The sequence below is a fragment of the Nesoenas mayeri genome, assembly GCF_963082525.1.
Source record: "Nesoenas mayeri genome assembly, chromosome: 11".
Lineage (NCBI taxonomy): Eukaryota > Metazoa > Chordata > Aves > Columbiformes > Columbidae > Nesoenas > Nesoenas mayeri.
In genome coordinates, this window is record NC_137563.1 from 14487568 (window position 1) to 14504357 (window position 16790).

A 16790-nucleotide genomic window follows, 5' to 3' on the forward strand; every position below is an offset into this window, starting at 1 on the left:
TAAAAACAAGTCCAGTGTTGGATAAGAAGCTTCATTTCTAGACATAATTGCATGGAGATAACTTTTGTAAACAGCATGCACTGCAGAGGTTTTAGAAGAAATAACTGCAGGCATCCACTGTAAGAGATGAGTTTTGAGAAATTCAGGATACACTTAACGAGACTGAAGCCTTTTGATACCATATCAGTAAAACCATCAAACTCTTACTTAGATGAACACACCTACTGATTGTCAAAGCAAACAGTTCCCATGTACTGCAAAACAGGATTTTCCCACAGCTACTTCTGCTTAACTAAGGCTTTCAGGCAAAACCAGTAAAAATAAAACAACTCTATAAAAAAAAAGTCAAAGGACACAATGGAAAAAAAAATGACCATATCTGAGGGGCAAGAGAAGAGGAAACAAGAAGGGAGGAGTGATTAAAGCAAAGTATAGCCCCTGAGAACATATCCTTCAAAAAGTTCACAATATTTGCTCTAAAATACAGATTTATTAGAATTTTAAGTTATCAGATGCCAAGTCATCACTTTTAGACTGAGATCTTTGGATGCTTACTCCTATTCCTTGAATTAAACAAAGGCTACTTTGGTAGACAGGGATTTAATTATACTTAAGCGAGGCAGATTCCCTCACTTAACCAATGGGCTGCCTGGCACTGGAGAGCCATCTCATCCTTCATAATTGTTACTATAGTCCTAAGGCTAAAACTTATACAAATTCCTTTTTTTCTTCCTCCACCCCCACCTCCTTTCCACTGCAACACTCAATCATCTTCCATGCACCAGTGACCTCTTCATTTCCCATTGCCTTTCTGCAAACTCTGAGACAGGTATTTGTCTTTTTCTGAGTATCAGAAAGGTGCCAAGCATAAATATTCACAAGCGGAGTTTGTGAGAATAGCTAGGACCAAAAATTCTTAAGTAAACCTACAATTCACTAACTTCCCAGTTCAGATAGGTTTGCTGTGCAGATGAACACTCTGCCTGTGCCCAGCACCCACCAGCTCAGCTGTCATGCAGTGTGTTCCATGGCCCAGCAAGTGAGTTTCACTCAGTAATGGCATCCTGTGGAAAGATGCTAAAGATTCTGATGTTTCATCTTCTCATTCTTGTAAGATCTCCATTATTTTTTTTTTTCCTGAGCAAATACACATTCTTGCTGCATATATTTAATTTCTCCTTGTCCTATGGAATGCTGTGATCCAGAAGTGATGCTGAATTTCTGACATAGCAAGTTGGCACCAGACAAATTGTTTCACTGCAGGATCACACAGCAAAACAATTAAGGCCATAAGAAGAAAACAAACACCCACTTGCAGCACAGATATCCTAAAATACAACTCGAAAAACATCTTATCTTTTCTAAGACTGTCTTTTTTTTTAAAAAAAACCCAAAATTTACACCTGTCATAGTGTCAGTAGATATGAAATGGTTCCAAGGAATATGCACATAAGTAACATAGATTTTCTCCTGGTCCCTTAGAAATATAATTGAAGAAAACAATACTCTGAGCCATAATGTTATAAGCAAGTACATGTACAGTTTTGAATCCTTTGATCTATATTTCCTGTTTAGGTCTTGTCTACCTCTTCCAGGGTAAGAGCAGACTCGACTTTTTACCACAGCTGAACAGGAAAATATTTTCATATCCCAAGAACATTTTCCAGCCCAAACTAGACAAAAAGCCAAAACTTCAACAGCAACAAAATTGCAAATCAAAGCTCCTAACATTTCAACATAAATTAGCCTAAATTTACTGTTGATCAATCCTGATTTCAACATTATTTTTTAATTACTAAGAACTTATTTTTCACATGTTGTCTCTGTTTCAAAAACCAGCCAAAAATCGAAGTAAAAAGGAATGCCAAGTAGCTCTGTATCAAACATAAGAGTGGCTGTAGTGGAGGAAACCCAAGGTCAATCTAGTTCAACCACCTGCAGTAGGGGCCAAAAGCAGACGCACACTCAGCAGTGGAGGTTTACATCTCTATACACGCTTCCCCCTGGACTCTGCAATTCATCAACCATTTTCACTTCACGTATCTCCTCGGTAAGTGGTGGTGTCTGCACCCTCTTCAAGGGAGGAGAGAGATTTGAATGCACTGTTCTGCACAGGGCAGCGGCCAGACCCACACAGCAGTTCTAAGGAAAGAGGCACTGCTGGTTCCTTTGTGCACTGGTTTCCCTGTTCTTTGCAACAACAGTCTCACAAGCTTATTGATTATTGTACTTAAACTCATACTTTTAATGGAGAACTAATATTTTTAAATTATGTCACAATGAAGGGTAGAAAAGAGGAAAAAGTTATTTGCCTAACTTAATCAGACAATAAAAGAGATATCAAGCTTTAAAGAATGAGCATTCTTCCATGAAGTTTTCACCTGATATAAAAAGACAAAAGGAATAGTTAACAGTATGGAGGGTGGGTGTTACTTCTTTGCCTTCTGTTCTAACCATCACTTCGATGCTTGATTCTAAATAAAGGAGATGTGAAAGACAAGTTCTGAAGTTTCACATTGTAAAGAAGTGTTTTACAGGGAAGAGAAAGATTAAAAGAGTAAGGCACAACAATAAAAAAAGAGGTGATTCTTTGGAGAGTTTTGAGGCAACTCAGTGTTCAAAACCAATGAGTGAAACACAATCTTGCCAAGAAGAGGAATACATGTAACTGATAAACAGATAATTTAGAGGAAAGCAAAAGGCTAACCGACTAGCTATTGTATTTAAAGGACAGGTCAAACTGCATTTATTTCTCTCTCTTTTAAAGCCATTAATTATAAATGCATTGCTTGATTCATAGGTGATTTAACAGATATGTCCTGAATAGTTGAGACACACAACAGCAAGTGTAAACCAAAATACGATCATATTTAATGTTTCATCATATTTTCTAAAGTTTTTTCAGGAAGACTTTTGTTTTGATGTTCCCATTTTACTCTCCAGATCCCTGAATACTCCCACTTAAGGCACTCTGAGGAACTGAGACTGTTTGTTTCTGTCTCTACCACCTGCCCAAATGCTGTCAAGAGAGGCAATTCCAAATGAACAGCAGCAGGAGGTACATAAGTAGAGAATTTAAAATGAACTGACAAGGGTCTCTTATCAATTACTTTGATATAAGCAACTTCTGAGAGCGGGCTGCTCTCCTTTATGTTTTAGGCCACCAAGCAAACAAACAAATTGCACTAAACAACAATCTGTACTGAATACTCTGAAAGTTCTTGTATATGTCATGAAATCAGTGCTGGGTATTTTTTCAAATTACTGTCCCTTTGGAAAGCATTCTAATTCTAAAAAAGAGAGGGACAAATATCATCTGGGTCTAAAGTTCTCACTAACATGCTAATAACTTCTTTAAAATCAGGGTTCTGCTACTACTGAACAAGACATTACATCCTCTGCTTTCTCCAATTCCCTGCACCCAGAAATTCTTCTGAATAGAAGTAACCAGAAAATGATAGGGATATGGATCTCTGCTGACAGTTTTAAAACTGTAGTTGGTAATCACATCCGCAAACAAATTTCCAGGTTCCTCACCCCTTTTGCAAACATCCCAGGAAAATAAATAACACAGACCTGGGAGATCTAGGGAGAGCGGAACAGAACAACCTTCCCTTTGTTAAACTGTGGGATGACTTTTTCTGGATTATCTCAGACCACTGTGTCTTCCACGCTGCTTCAAACATGACAGCAGTGTCTGATAATAATGAGTTCAGGAAGGATAACCTGTATTAAGATATCAGAAAAAAAAAAAAAAAATCCCAATGTTAATCATGTTTTAATAAAGAATTAGAAATTTGACTTTTGGTTGACATTTGATGGGTCTGATTTTCAAAGATAAAGTATCCTGTGCTCTTTAATGGTAAAGAATCACAGATAGAATCATCCCCAATAACTACAGAGCTGATTTTTGAACAGGCACTCCTGCACACCTCCCACTGACAGTATGATTGCCTCACTAATTAAAACCGGGCGCCAGCTCCAACAAATTCTTGTATTTGCCTCTTTCTAAACACATCTTTCTTCCCGTTCCAAGAGTCACCAAAGCCAGCCACCAGCAGCATTACCCTGGTGATCTGGAAGCCATGAAACACCCAGGGAAGACAGTATGAATGGTGTGGTTTTATAGGCTCTCCTCTTATGCATTTTTCAATAGAGGGTTAAAAATATGTTAACAGAGGGTTAACAATGGTTAGTTAACAGCCTCTCCTCTCCATTTACAGCTGTTTGGGTACAAACAACACTCATGGTGAGTTTGTTGTGTGCAACGCATATAAGAGGAGAAACAAGAAATGACAGCTCAGAAAACTATGATACTTTCAGACAGAGCATCTGATGTTGAAAAAGTATCACCTACTCATTCATTTCAGCTTGAATAAAAAGGGAAGAGTTTTGTTTTGTTTTGTTTTTAAAAAAGTCTATTTCTAAATAGATCTCATTTTTAATCCAATTGGTACAGATTTTTCTTGCTTGCTATTTTTTCATGCATTCTTTTGTGAATGATACCTACTTTTCCTTTGGCAAGGTCAGCAAGTTAAGGTTAGGGAAAATACAAAGGAATGGCATGAGCATATAAAAAAATTAAGCACAATGGTAATCTACCAAGAAATCAACAGACCTTAGTTTTGACTGGCTTATCTTGCCTGGGACTCTGGAGCAACAAAAGAGATGTAGATTTCCCAAACTGCATCACTTGTTTCTTAAATATGTTGGATACTGGTCCCATTAAAATAACATAATAATAACTAAGCACTCCTTTGGAGACATTTCCATGTACGAAAAGCACTAAAATCCATCCAAAAGATACGAGAGAGTTATTAATACTCAGACAAATCCACTCACGAATGTAAAGGGAGGCTGCAATAAGGGTCAGAAGGCAATCTTAAAATATGTGTGTGTATATATATACATATATGTATAGGGAGAGAGAGACAGAGAGAGTGTGTCAGTCTAGGTACTGGGGTTGTATGCATGCTTATGTGTATGATTTTTAAGTATCCTTAATATACCAGCAGCCCGAAGTTCAGCTTTCATTCAGGTTTACTTAACTATTTTTCAATTGCCTATGGATTAGGTGAGTGCCATTGAAACATCCTCTTCAAACCCCTTCAGTGAGACCTTATTAAAAAACTCTTCCTGTAGAGCTCCATGACAGGAAGAAGGATGCTGAACATCATTTTTTTTAGCCAGAAAAGCTACTTTTCTTAATTGGGGATGCCAATTTTAATCAAAGTTTTTATGCTGTACTGTAAGATGAATTTAAAATGTATTACTTAAGAGCAAAATTTTAATATTTGTTAACACTATACAGTAAAGGGCTGAATCAAGAAGTCATGACGACTTTTCTTGCTCATTGTACCATGCTGCTCTGCATGAGGTTAATTTATGACAGCACACGGATCAGTGTGGCCATGTTGTATTGCTTTACTGAAAGAATTCATAGGAGAGTAGGATCTTCAGAGAAAAAGGACATTAAGCCAGCAACTCACTCACCTGGTTAAGGGCTAATTTTCCAGATTGAAACTCGCTTTGGAGTTTCAGAAAGACCTTGGCACTCAGTTGAAACTAGCACAGGAACACTTTTAGCCATTTTGCTGCTTTTGTAAACTGACTTCTGAAACTTTGCAGTTCCCTTCGATCATGTCACAGAGTCACCAGTACGACATTTTCACCAAGAGTCTGCTGTAGAAGCCAAGCCCTTCAGACTCTATTTCCTTCTCCAAGTCATTACATGGATTAATGGATTGGAGCAGTTCTTTGTCTAATAACACAACAGATTCTATTGGAACTTTTAACTTTTGACAGCCATGAAGAAGTTCAAACTGTATTTTTAATTCCCTTTCTCAGACTTACTGGCAAGCCAAAAGCTCACCCATTAAAGCACCACAAGCATTTTCACAGTCAATGAATAAAGAAAACAGCTATTTAGACTTGGTTTCTGTAGTACGGACAAACAATATGGAGAGTGACAAAGTGCATTTGCTTTGCACAAACACTGAGAGCAGGAAAAGAAAATGAAAACAAAGAAAGGATGTGTACAATGGAACACGCACCAGTTCTTTTTGGTTTGTTTTTCTTTTTGTGTTAAAAATAGAACACAATGCTTATTTTTGTGTAGAGACTACTCAACAAAGCCTGAATAAAACGGAGGTTAAGAATAGCCAGCATCATTAAAACTTTCCAATTCTCTTTTTTTTTTTTATCTAGGTTTGCTTTCTCCTAGTATTACTTTCACTAACTTTTAAGCTTTTTAAATTCCAGCTCTTGTAAATGGCTGAACAACTTCCTAAAATAATGTTTCCTAGATATGAAGCATAACATTGCCTGGAGTTACTTGTACAATAATTAGCAACAAACAGAAAACAGTGCATATTCGGTGTAGTTCAGTTTGGAAGTTATCTTGACAGAACTGCTATTCGCTTAACGAAATCAGATATGCTGTTTGTATCATGTCTCATCATTATCCTAAAATGCAACCTTGAATAAAGTGTGTAACAAGACTGACGTGTGGCAAAAATACAGTCTGATCTAATAACAGCATGCTTTCACATTAGATTTCTTTGCACTGTGAATTATAAGATGCTACTACTGCAAATATATAAATACAGGAGTTTCCCATCACGAAATATGCTAGTAGGATAAAGGCTTATCTGTAAATGTATCAGAAGTACCTTGTAAATTATCAAAACCTCATCAAGACAAAAATCTCATAGAACCTCAGGATACATTTGCACATGTATAATACAGAAATGAATATGCTATGATTTTAGATGCTTTCTGAAAACATCTACACTCATAAGAGTTGTGATGCACAAGAAAAATGTGCTGGCTCAGAAGATACAACACAATACAATATTTCTAATATTACTGTTTAATTAAGGAACTTTTATGCAAGAAAAAAATAAGAACTAAAACTTAACTAACGCAAGTGCTGTTCCAACACAGAAAATTTCAACTTCCTTCTCAATGAATAAAATACTTCATTTTCACCTCCAAGAGTATTTCCTGATTTGTTAGGTCTAGTTAAAACAAAAGCTTCCTCCCTGATCATTTTAGTGGTGTTGCTGAGCAGCTGTTGCAGCTTGAATGGGTATCACCTGAACTTGTAGCAAGAGCTATGCACACTGTGCTGTAGGTGGTTAATTAGAGCCTCCACTTATGGGCACTAACCTTCTCTCTTCCTACTGAAAACATCTTCTTTGTTGCATCTTGGAATTACATATTTTGGAAAAAAAAAATATATAAAAATACATATATCTTGGAAAATATATTTTCCTTTCTCACAGCCAAGCCACAGCAGTCACTCGCAGTCAGTTTTGTTATTGATTACTACAGGCGAGTCTTTTTACCCTTGTGTCACTTCCGATTTATGAGCCCCATTTAAAGAGAAATTCTTATCAACCGTATGACCTTGCACTTCATGGTACCAGACTCCCACCTGTTTCTGTTGCTGTGTTTTCAAGGTCATCTAGCTCTTAGAGTTTAACTTTTTGGTCTCCTCAGTATTAGCAAATGCCTCCCAAATTTTGTCAGTCTTGTACCCTTCCTGCTTGCTTTAATGAAAATATTAAAACAAGATTAGCCAACAAACAGTCCCCAAGGAATTCCATTAGTAAACCCTCTGCACTCTAAAAATTTCCTTTCCAGCACAACGGACTGTAACCTCTCACTTGTCTAGTTCATCACACTCTACCTTTTCTTCTGCTAAAACCTATTTTTTCTAGATAACTAACAATTTATTATATGGATTATTTTCACACAAAGATTCTGAAGTCTTATTAGAAAGAAACACCAGGCTTGCACGTCACAATATCCTTTTTTGTAAGCTTCTGCTTTATTTTATTCCAGTTTTCAGCAATTTCCTTATATAAATATTTTTCTTTCTAAGCCAGTAATACTGATAAGACTACAGTTCACCCTGCCCCAATTTTCTTAAATACAGATTCCATCTCAGTTTCTTATCAGCCGTTTCTGAAAATGCTGTCCTTTATGTATCAATCTATTTTATCCAAAAACAAAACCACCAAAAACATTACAGCTAGAACAAGAACATTTAATCTTGCCTTTTTAGATAATTTATTATGTGGTTTAGTAGTTTTAAGAAGTCATCTAAGTCTCTAAGCAGAGTTATAACCCTGAGTAAAATGGTTATTTTAGTGTAATGATGCTTGCTCAGCAATTACTAGCAAATGCATATTAGTAAAATAAGCCCTGCAGAGTTAATAGCCTATGAAAGCACTTGCCTGTGAACACACTAACATTGTAAAGCCACAATATCTGTATTGTGTTTTTAAAATACTTATGCATTCTATAAGTGCCCAGAGCAATAAGATCAGTATTTCCTGTGTAATTGTTATTGTTCCAATAGATGGACTCAGAGGCACATCTAGACCATCTCGAACTTTGAAAGAGATCCTTTTTTTGACCCAAAAAGTACATCTTAGGCCCCCCTGGAGCAGGCAGCAATTATACATAGCAAGAATTTCAATCTCACTAGTTTACTTCATCTTATAAAGTGTGTTTCACTAGTAACTTCTTCAGGTTTTAGAATCCATCCTGTTATGACTGTTATGAATTTCATTACAGAGGTGCTGGGATCACAGAGTCAGCACACTAGAACAAAGAAAGATCAGCAAAACTCAGAAACCAAATTTCGACTCTATACAGATAAAACTGAAGAAAGCTGTCAAATTTTTTGGAATCAGCTGGAGACTCTTGACAAATGTGGTTTCAATGCCTCTCTTCCTCTGGTGATGATAGTCCATGGCTGGTCGGTATGAACTCACATTTTATTTTTAATTCAAACTACAGCTGATCTGATGTATTTTCCTTCTCATTATGCTAGTGCCAGAAGTAACTTTAGAAGAAAGGTTGTGATTGGAAAGATGGTGGCTTTCTCTGGTAGCAATCATGGCTAGAAATAATACAAAGCTGATATTCCCTACTGAGATTCTGAAGAGAGAGTCTACAAGCAATTTTTCATACGAGAGTCCCATGCCAAGGATTAGATTCAGCCCTGGTTTAAAGCCAGTAGAGTTTGAACAAGTAGCTGAATTAATGTGCTGTGCCTCTGGAGGACTGAATACCAGCTTCATTTCTCTGACATGTTCACTGCCAGATATTTACAGACTTACTGAAAAGAAGTGCACAGAATTTCCCCACATCTTTCTCACAGATACACCTTTAAAGAGCACTTCTCTATAAGCCCCTTTAGCTGAAAATGAAGCCTTCAATGTCAATGGATTATCACTGAACTGCTTTCAGTTAAACTGTAAAAGAAGAAAAATCCACCATGAAAACATTTCTCTAAAGCAAAGAAGCACTAAGGGTGATTTTGATCAGCTTCTCAGTTGAAAAAGCAATAAAAGGCAGAATAGAAACAACGTCATTTTAACAGATCTTTGATTCTCACAGAACCAATCTCATCACAGAAGGTGGTAAAATGGACCTTTCTTGCACATCTGCAAACATGCAGAGAAACTTTGAACAACACCCTTGAAGCTTATAGCTCTATTAACAAACAACAGCAGAGCTGACTTTGGATGAAATATTGCCCTAGATTACTTCAGCCATGTCTCCCAAATAAGAATTTGTTCAAAACCTACACCCTCCTCAAAGACAAACCACGGACCAGCAGCTGCTGGTATTGAAGTTCATTGTTCGTATGAAGTTAATTTGCAGAGGTGTTGGGGTCTTAGAGGAATATGTACGGAAACCCACAACTGAGACTCCCAAATTCTGTTAAAACAGCAGAAAGATATAGATGTTCTCTTGATAGAGAAACTACATGCAGCTAGAGCAACAATTAAGTCTGATAGATTAAATAGTAATTCTGGTCCATCAAATCATAGAATAGTTTGGGTTGGAAGGGACCTTTAAAGCTCATCTAGTCTAACCCTCCCACAAGGAGCAGAGCAAACTGTGCCAGTGTCTCACCACCCTCATTGTCAAAAATTTCTTCCTCATGTCTAGCCTGAATCTCCTCTCTTTTAGTTTAAAACCATCAACTCCTTGTCCTACCACAACAGGCCTTACTAAAAAGTCTGTGCCCACCTTATATGTCCCCTTTAAGTACTGGAGGGCTGCTATAAGGTCTCCCTGAAGCCTTCTCTAGGCTGACCAACCCCAGCTCTCTCAGCCTTTCCTCACAGGAGTGGTGATCACTTTCATGGCCCTAATCAGAAGTTCTAAGAAGGTAAATGCCTGCTGGTCTGCAGCCCTCCAGCTTCCTGCCCTTTCCATCCCTTTTAGCTAAAATTTACAGGGATAGCTGCTCTTGCATGAAATCAGAAACTTTCTAGGCGTTTCTGGTTTTATTTTTTAATCAGTAATACAAATTATCTTTGGATGGGTGAAAATATTTAGGAACATTATTTCACTGATAAGAGTTCATATTATAAGACATAAATTATACAGTTCTTGTAGTAATATTTCTTTTGGTCTACCAAACCCCAAAGATTCTAAGCACTGAAGAATGCTGAAGCCCTTAAAAATCTCAGTATCGGCATTAAGCCCTCCTTGTTTATGTTGTATTTTTTGTTTCCTTGAGCTTTACACAATAAATATTTGCCAGAGACTCCGGGTTTTCTTGTTGTTGTGTTTTAACAAAACAGGTGGATGGGATCTTAGAAAGCTGGATTTGGAAAATGGCAGCAGCTCTCAAATCTCAGCATAAACAAATGAACGTGATCATTGCAGACTGGCTCACATCTGCTCACCAGCACTATCCCATTGCTGTACAGAACACACGCTACATAGGGCAGGAGATCGCAAACTTCCTGGAATGGCTGGAGGTAAGAGCCCCCCAAATCAACACAGTTTTCTCTGGAATAGACCGATTTACCTGTTCTTAGGATTCTACCACCTTTCTGAAATACTATGCTGGCTAATGCTGTTCATTTCAATCACTATGTTTATTTAATACATTGCAATTTTTTCTTTCATGAACTTTTGTGTGACTTCATATAACTTTCATCATGCATGAGAAAAAAACAAGTGGTCTTGTTTATTACAATATTTTTATATATCTTCAGAGGCAAGATAATCTCATGTGACTTTAGCTTTTCAATTAGCATGTATGCAAACATCTGACAGAGTCCCACACTTAGAAAGCAGGCACACATTACCATTTGTAAGTGGTTAATTCAGTAAAATGGGCTTATGTTACCTGTGCTTAATTTCTGCTTTTAATGCAGAGTTCAAGCACGACATTTTCCTGATTTTTGTCTCTGTGATCCAGGTATTATTCTAAAGCAGTGGCTTAGAGGTCCAGAATGTAAAAGGAGACCTTTTAAGAGTACAGGCATGCCTCACAAAGCAGATGACATGGAGGCAATAATGAGTACAGAGCCACACTAAGGCAGTGACTACTCATCAAACCTCCTGCTACATAGGAAGCAGCAGCCATGGCTGGATTGAAAAGGCTGCAGACGAGTCTGCAAGGGATCACTGGTCTCCAGCACTATTTAAAGAAAAGGCAGAAAGCAAACACTAGAATGAGAATCATTCACATGAACCAGGCACCTTATACAACTCTTACTTCCTCTATCTTTAGTACTAATTTAAGCTACATAATTTGAAGTGTAATTATACTTCTGTACCTCACAATGAATTTTTGCGTACATTAATTTAAATACAATGAGGCCTAAGGTGGAACGGAAATATATTGCAAAGCTGAAAGATTTGTAGGAAATACCACTGAAGTGCTAAAGCTGCTTTCAATAGGAATGGCAGGGTAGAAGTTGTTAGGTACCATGCCCAGTTAGGGACAGCAGGCACAAGAGAGAGGACAGAAGAGCCAGAGTCACTGTTTTTCATTGTGACATTACAAGAAACCTTAGCTCTTGGTCAAATGCAGTTTAAGCTGCTGGAGCCTAAAGTTGTATTTTTGAAGCTGTTTAATTATTGAATTAATCAAACTGCGGACTTTGTTCAGTTCCCAGGAGGACATACCACATTGTCAACAATAAAGACAGTCCAGGATTTCTCCAGCGTCAACAAAGAAATTGAGGCTTGAATAAATGAGTCCTTGCTCCAGCATTGTAGGCAGCTTTTCTTGTACCATAATATGTTCCAGGATTAAAATATGCCACAAAATTTCACAGCATTCAATTGGGTGTGTTCAAGCACGAAACCTTCTTGGGAAGCACTTCTCCTGAGTTGAACAGTTAGAAACCCCTTCATTCTGACTCCCATAACTAACTATTCACTGTGCTTCTGTCTGCTTAGAGTCAGGCAGATATTTGAAATATCCTCAATGGATGTAACAAAAACTGCAGTGCTGTGCAACGTTTTAATAAAGAATAAAAATAAAGTAAATCTAGTGCTCTTAGTCCAAGAGTTAATAAGGCATCACCAGTAACAATATCAATAACATCCATCTCAATAACACCTCCCAAGAAAATGGGTCAGATCTTGTGATTTCTAAGAGCTGCCTCTCTCACAGGAAGGTTGCCAAGTTTCACCTCATCTTCACAAGGGGAAGGTATTGAGACTGCAAAGCCACTTGACTGGGACAGGCAACATCCACAATGAAATTGAACCAGATGTTTGCCTTTCCTGCAAGAAAAACATGCCACATTTTTCTTTACATGTCAGAAAATCTTTGAGCCTTGCAGCTCAGGTGAAATGCTTAAGATCTATTATAGATAGCATTGATTAGATAGAAAGAAGGGCCTGAGGCCAATTCTGCTGCAATAGGTTTGTTTCAGATCAGATATCCAGTTTTGTACAAATCAGTCCAAGAAATGTCACTGCCATATCACTTAGCATGTCTGATCAATGTTTTGATACCTCAGCTTCTAATTTAGCTTGTAATAGTATCTCAAGCAAAAAAAAGCAAGGCACTTTCTACAAATAGGAAAGTCAAATACTGCAGACAAAACACATTGCACATTTGCATCACTTGCAACAAAAGTCCTGCTATCTGTGTTGATGTTTTTCCTGAGCCCAGCACGTAAGTAGCAGTGCCCAAGTGTGTGGCATTTTCCTGCTGCATGAAAAGCAGGCAAGGAGTAACAGTCAGTGAAGAATTTTAGTGCATGATCAGTGTACCTCATTTGACCTCCATCATTACCATACAAATTTGTTGTGTTGTTATTCATAGAATTCCTAGCTCATAGTAAGTATTTCACTGCTTACTTTTCCCATTTTCTGCATCTAAATCAGGCTGCCTCTGTCTTCCAGGAATCCATTCAATTTTCCAGAAGCAATGCTCATTTAATTGGGTACAGCCTCGGAGCTCATGTTTCAGGATTTGCTGGAAGTTATATCAGTGGTACGAACAAGATTGGAAGAATTACAGGTAAAAGACTTACAACCTTAAGAAATGTAACAGCCAACTGTTTTAAGTTCCATAGATACTTGAAATATCAGTGTCAGATCAATATTTAGCTGTTGAATAGCAATATTTGCCACAGTTTAGAAGTTTCAGAAAATTTAATGAAAACATTTTTAAAAATGAAACATCGTAGTATTTCTAGCTCTGATCTTTCTTACCTGAGCTCAAATTATGACATAAAGAATATACAAATGTGGGGACTACAAATCATACACCAAAGATTCAAGTTGCAAGTTGCTTTAATTTATCTTGCATCCATTCCCAGTAACACCTTAAGTAAATGTTAGCCACTAATCTTGTATCTTGGTCACTATCTTGACCCAAAGCCATTCAAATACACTGTTCATTGTTAGCAACTTATTTTAAGAAGAAAATTATATGAAGGAAATTGTCTAACTCTGCTTGAACTTTCAATTGTGGTACATAGCTCACTCATACAGTGAATTAAAGTCATTTGTCGTGGCAAAAACTGTAGTCCTGGATTACATTTTACAAGAAGCATATAATCAGAGTATCCCTAATAGATGCTTAAAGGAAACAAAGTTAACCATAACACTTGACAGTTTTCACTAGTGGCATTTTGAACCTTTTGTAATGTTTTGTAACTGTACTAATGAGGAGTGTAGTGAAAATTTATTTATATGGCTGTTGATACAACATACACAGTACCGTATCCAATACACAGTGACAGCTCAAAGAAAATCCCCAACAACCACCAAACCCAAACCAGAAGTGCATTTTACGCAAGACCTATATCAGCTATGTAAGTTATCAGAGAAAACAGCTTAATCTGATTTGGGAGTGAGGGAAATATGCATGGCTATAGTTTGAAGTCCCAATTCTGATATTGGATTCATTGCCACATACCATAGCCCCTTATATAATCAGCTCTAGTGATAGTGCCTGCTTGCTAAGAAGCTGGTTTTATACAACGTGTTGTGGTATTACACCTGAGTTGTACACTGAATGACTTTAGTTCATCAATGCTGCTTGTTCAACCTGTATTAGTACAAACATCGATAATGATTAACTAAAAAACATTAAAATGCATTATTTATTGTAACAGCTATATGCATTCTTCAGCAGAAATTATTCAGACTTGTAACAATAAGCTCTAAAAATTCATAGTGATAAAAGCTATTTAAAAATCAAAGGAATGTATGCTTTCAGGGTGACATCCCTGCTTCTAGCCTCTGTTATTAGTCTTGTCCAGTTACATCTATGCAACTGCATTAGTCCATAGTACCAACTGAAGAATCTCAAACTTAGAAGCTTGTCCTCAAAACTGAAAGCAAATTTAAACTATGCAGGCAGTCCTTTACCATAAGTAAGTTCCCAACCAAAAAGAGCACCATAGAAAAATATGTAGCAAACTAAAAATCAGCAAGACTTCCTACGTGGAATATTATTTTTCTGAATAGCATAAAAATTTGCCTTGAAGAACTTTAAATTTGAAAAATTATTATAAACAACACCTAGCAGTCATATAGATCTTTCAAGCAACACATGAAGCTTTATAAAGTTTCAGGTCCCAAATGTGGGCTAAAAGTCAGCCCTGCTGTGGGACTGGTGTCTTCAAAAGGGCCTCTGAAATGCATGACCTCTAGAGTACGAAAGAACAAAATTAAGTAAACATCCCTCAAGTGACAAAGCAGTAGTGAGCATGGTTTGTCTATAACAAACACATCTATCTCTGGGCCTGTGTCCTTGTGCATGTAGCAGTTACTGTTTATTACAGTGCCTGTGTTTACTTTACCTTTGGTGTAACCAGGTACCCTCTGCAGGACAAATGTTCCTAGTGTTATTTCTATCAGTGAAAGACCTTGTAAAGTACCAGTGCTGCCTGTTTTAAAATATTTATCACAGACTTTTCTCATAACAGTAAAAGAACAGCTCATCTGCACTATATCACAATCGGATTATTTGCATTTATTCCAGGCCTTGACCCTGCTGGTCCCTTGTTTGAAGGAATGTCACCAACAGACCGGTTATCTCCAGATGATGCAAACTTTGTAGACGCAATTCATACATTCACTAAACAGCACATGGGTCTCAGTGTTGGCATCAAACAGCCCGTGGCTCATTTTGACTTTTATCCCAATGGAGGCACCTTTCAGCCTGGCTGTCACATCATGCACGTGTATAACCACATCGCACAATACGGAATCACTGGTAAGAACCAATGGCACAAAATGGGAAGCAGCATTGCAACTGCACTGACAGTATCTCTGGGAAACTTTACATATCTCTATGGTCTTAAACCATATCTAACAGGAGTATTATCTCCCATTATATGCAATGAAAATCCTTTTCTAGAAATTGGTTATCTGATTTTTACATCTATTGAGTTCAAACTGTTCTTACTGACTCCAGTAAGGAATTTGGCTGCCTAGCACTTCTGAAAACAAGGCCAGGAGCATCCTGCTGTCAAGCACTTCTGAATAACTTCAAAGGTATTTGTTTTAGCAGCAGAGGAAATGAGAAAATTTATTCTAATTAAGCCAGATTTATCTAGTGTGCAATTAATTATTTCAAATAAAATCAAACACAGGGCTGCACTACTCACCTCTCCTGCAGCGGTGTAGATGATGCGTTCTCTAGGACCTGACTGCCAGTGTTCCAGGCTAGGTTTTGTATATAGAAGCTTATTTCCAATGTACCTAAACATCAACATACAGAGAAACTAATGCAACACACTGAAAAAAAATAAGGTACTGATACACAGTGACAACCAGAACTGTTCACTGAAAATCCCCAAGAGTTCTATTCACCCAGCATACTACACTGCAAAAATATTTCTCAACTATCATCACACTACCTAAAAGTAGGTCTTACTTATTAACAGATAATTCATGACAAATGTGAAACCAAGCTTCAGTCAGAAAGCTTATCAGTGAAGGCATATTAAAACAGCTGAATCTTGATATATATCAATTACACAGAAGAAAATAACTTTGATGACACTTAAGAAAATGATACTTGTAAAAGCAGATCTATGTCTTTAATAATTTTTAATGTATTTAAAGCATATTTTGCTCCTTTTTCCCCAACAGTAGCTGCAAGCAAAATTCAACATTAGGGACAAAATATGACATTACCACGTAAGCATCCAAGAGACAACAGCGTTCAAACACTCAGAACGACAATGATGTCTTTGATGTGGTATGATCTGAAAGACTGCATATAGTCTCATATTATATTCCATATTGACCAGAACAGCCCGAACAATGAAATCAGGGTTCATACTTAACAGTCTTATGCAGTCAGGCTAGAGCACGTTAAGTAGCAAATTATTCAATTTTATTACCATATGGATTCAGCCAAACTATTTTTGGATGATCCTAAAAGTAAAGTCGCTACAATGGATGACTTCTGAGGCAAAGTCAGAATGTTTTAGTAGTAAAAGGGTTGGGGGGAAAACAATAACATTTGTTTATAGTTGGCTCCTGTA

The 16790-nt window shown here is 37.3% G+C and overlaps 1 protein-coding gene across 1 annotated transcript in view; it reads left to right on the top strand.

The window, feature by feature from the left end:
- The window catches only part of LIPC (lipase C, hepatic type), a gene marked incomplete at both ends in the record, with an annotated part of 70274 nt that overhangs the window by 45636 nt on the left and 7848 nt on the right, over positions 1–16790 (top strand). The window contains 4 exons of the mRNA XM_080350974.1: positions 8587–8774; positions 10614–10793; positions 13186–13303; positions 15278–15511. Of these exons, the coding sequence (XP_080207100.1) occupies positions 8587–8774; positions 10614–10793; positions 13186–13303; positions 15278–15511 (720 nt within the window). The remainder of the gene's footprint in view (positions 1–8586; positions 8775–10613; positions 10794–13185; positions 13304–15277; positions 15512–16790) is intronic.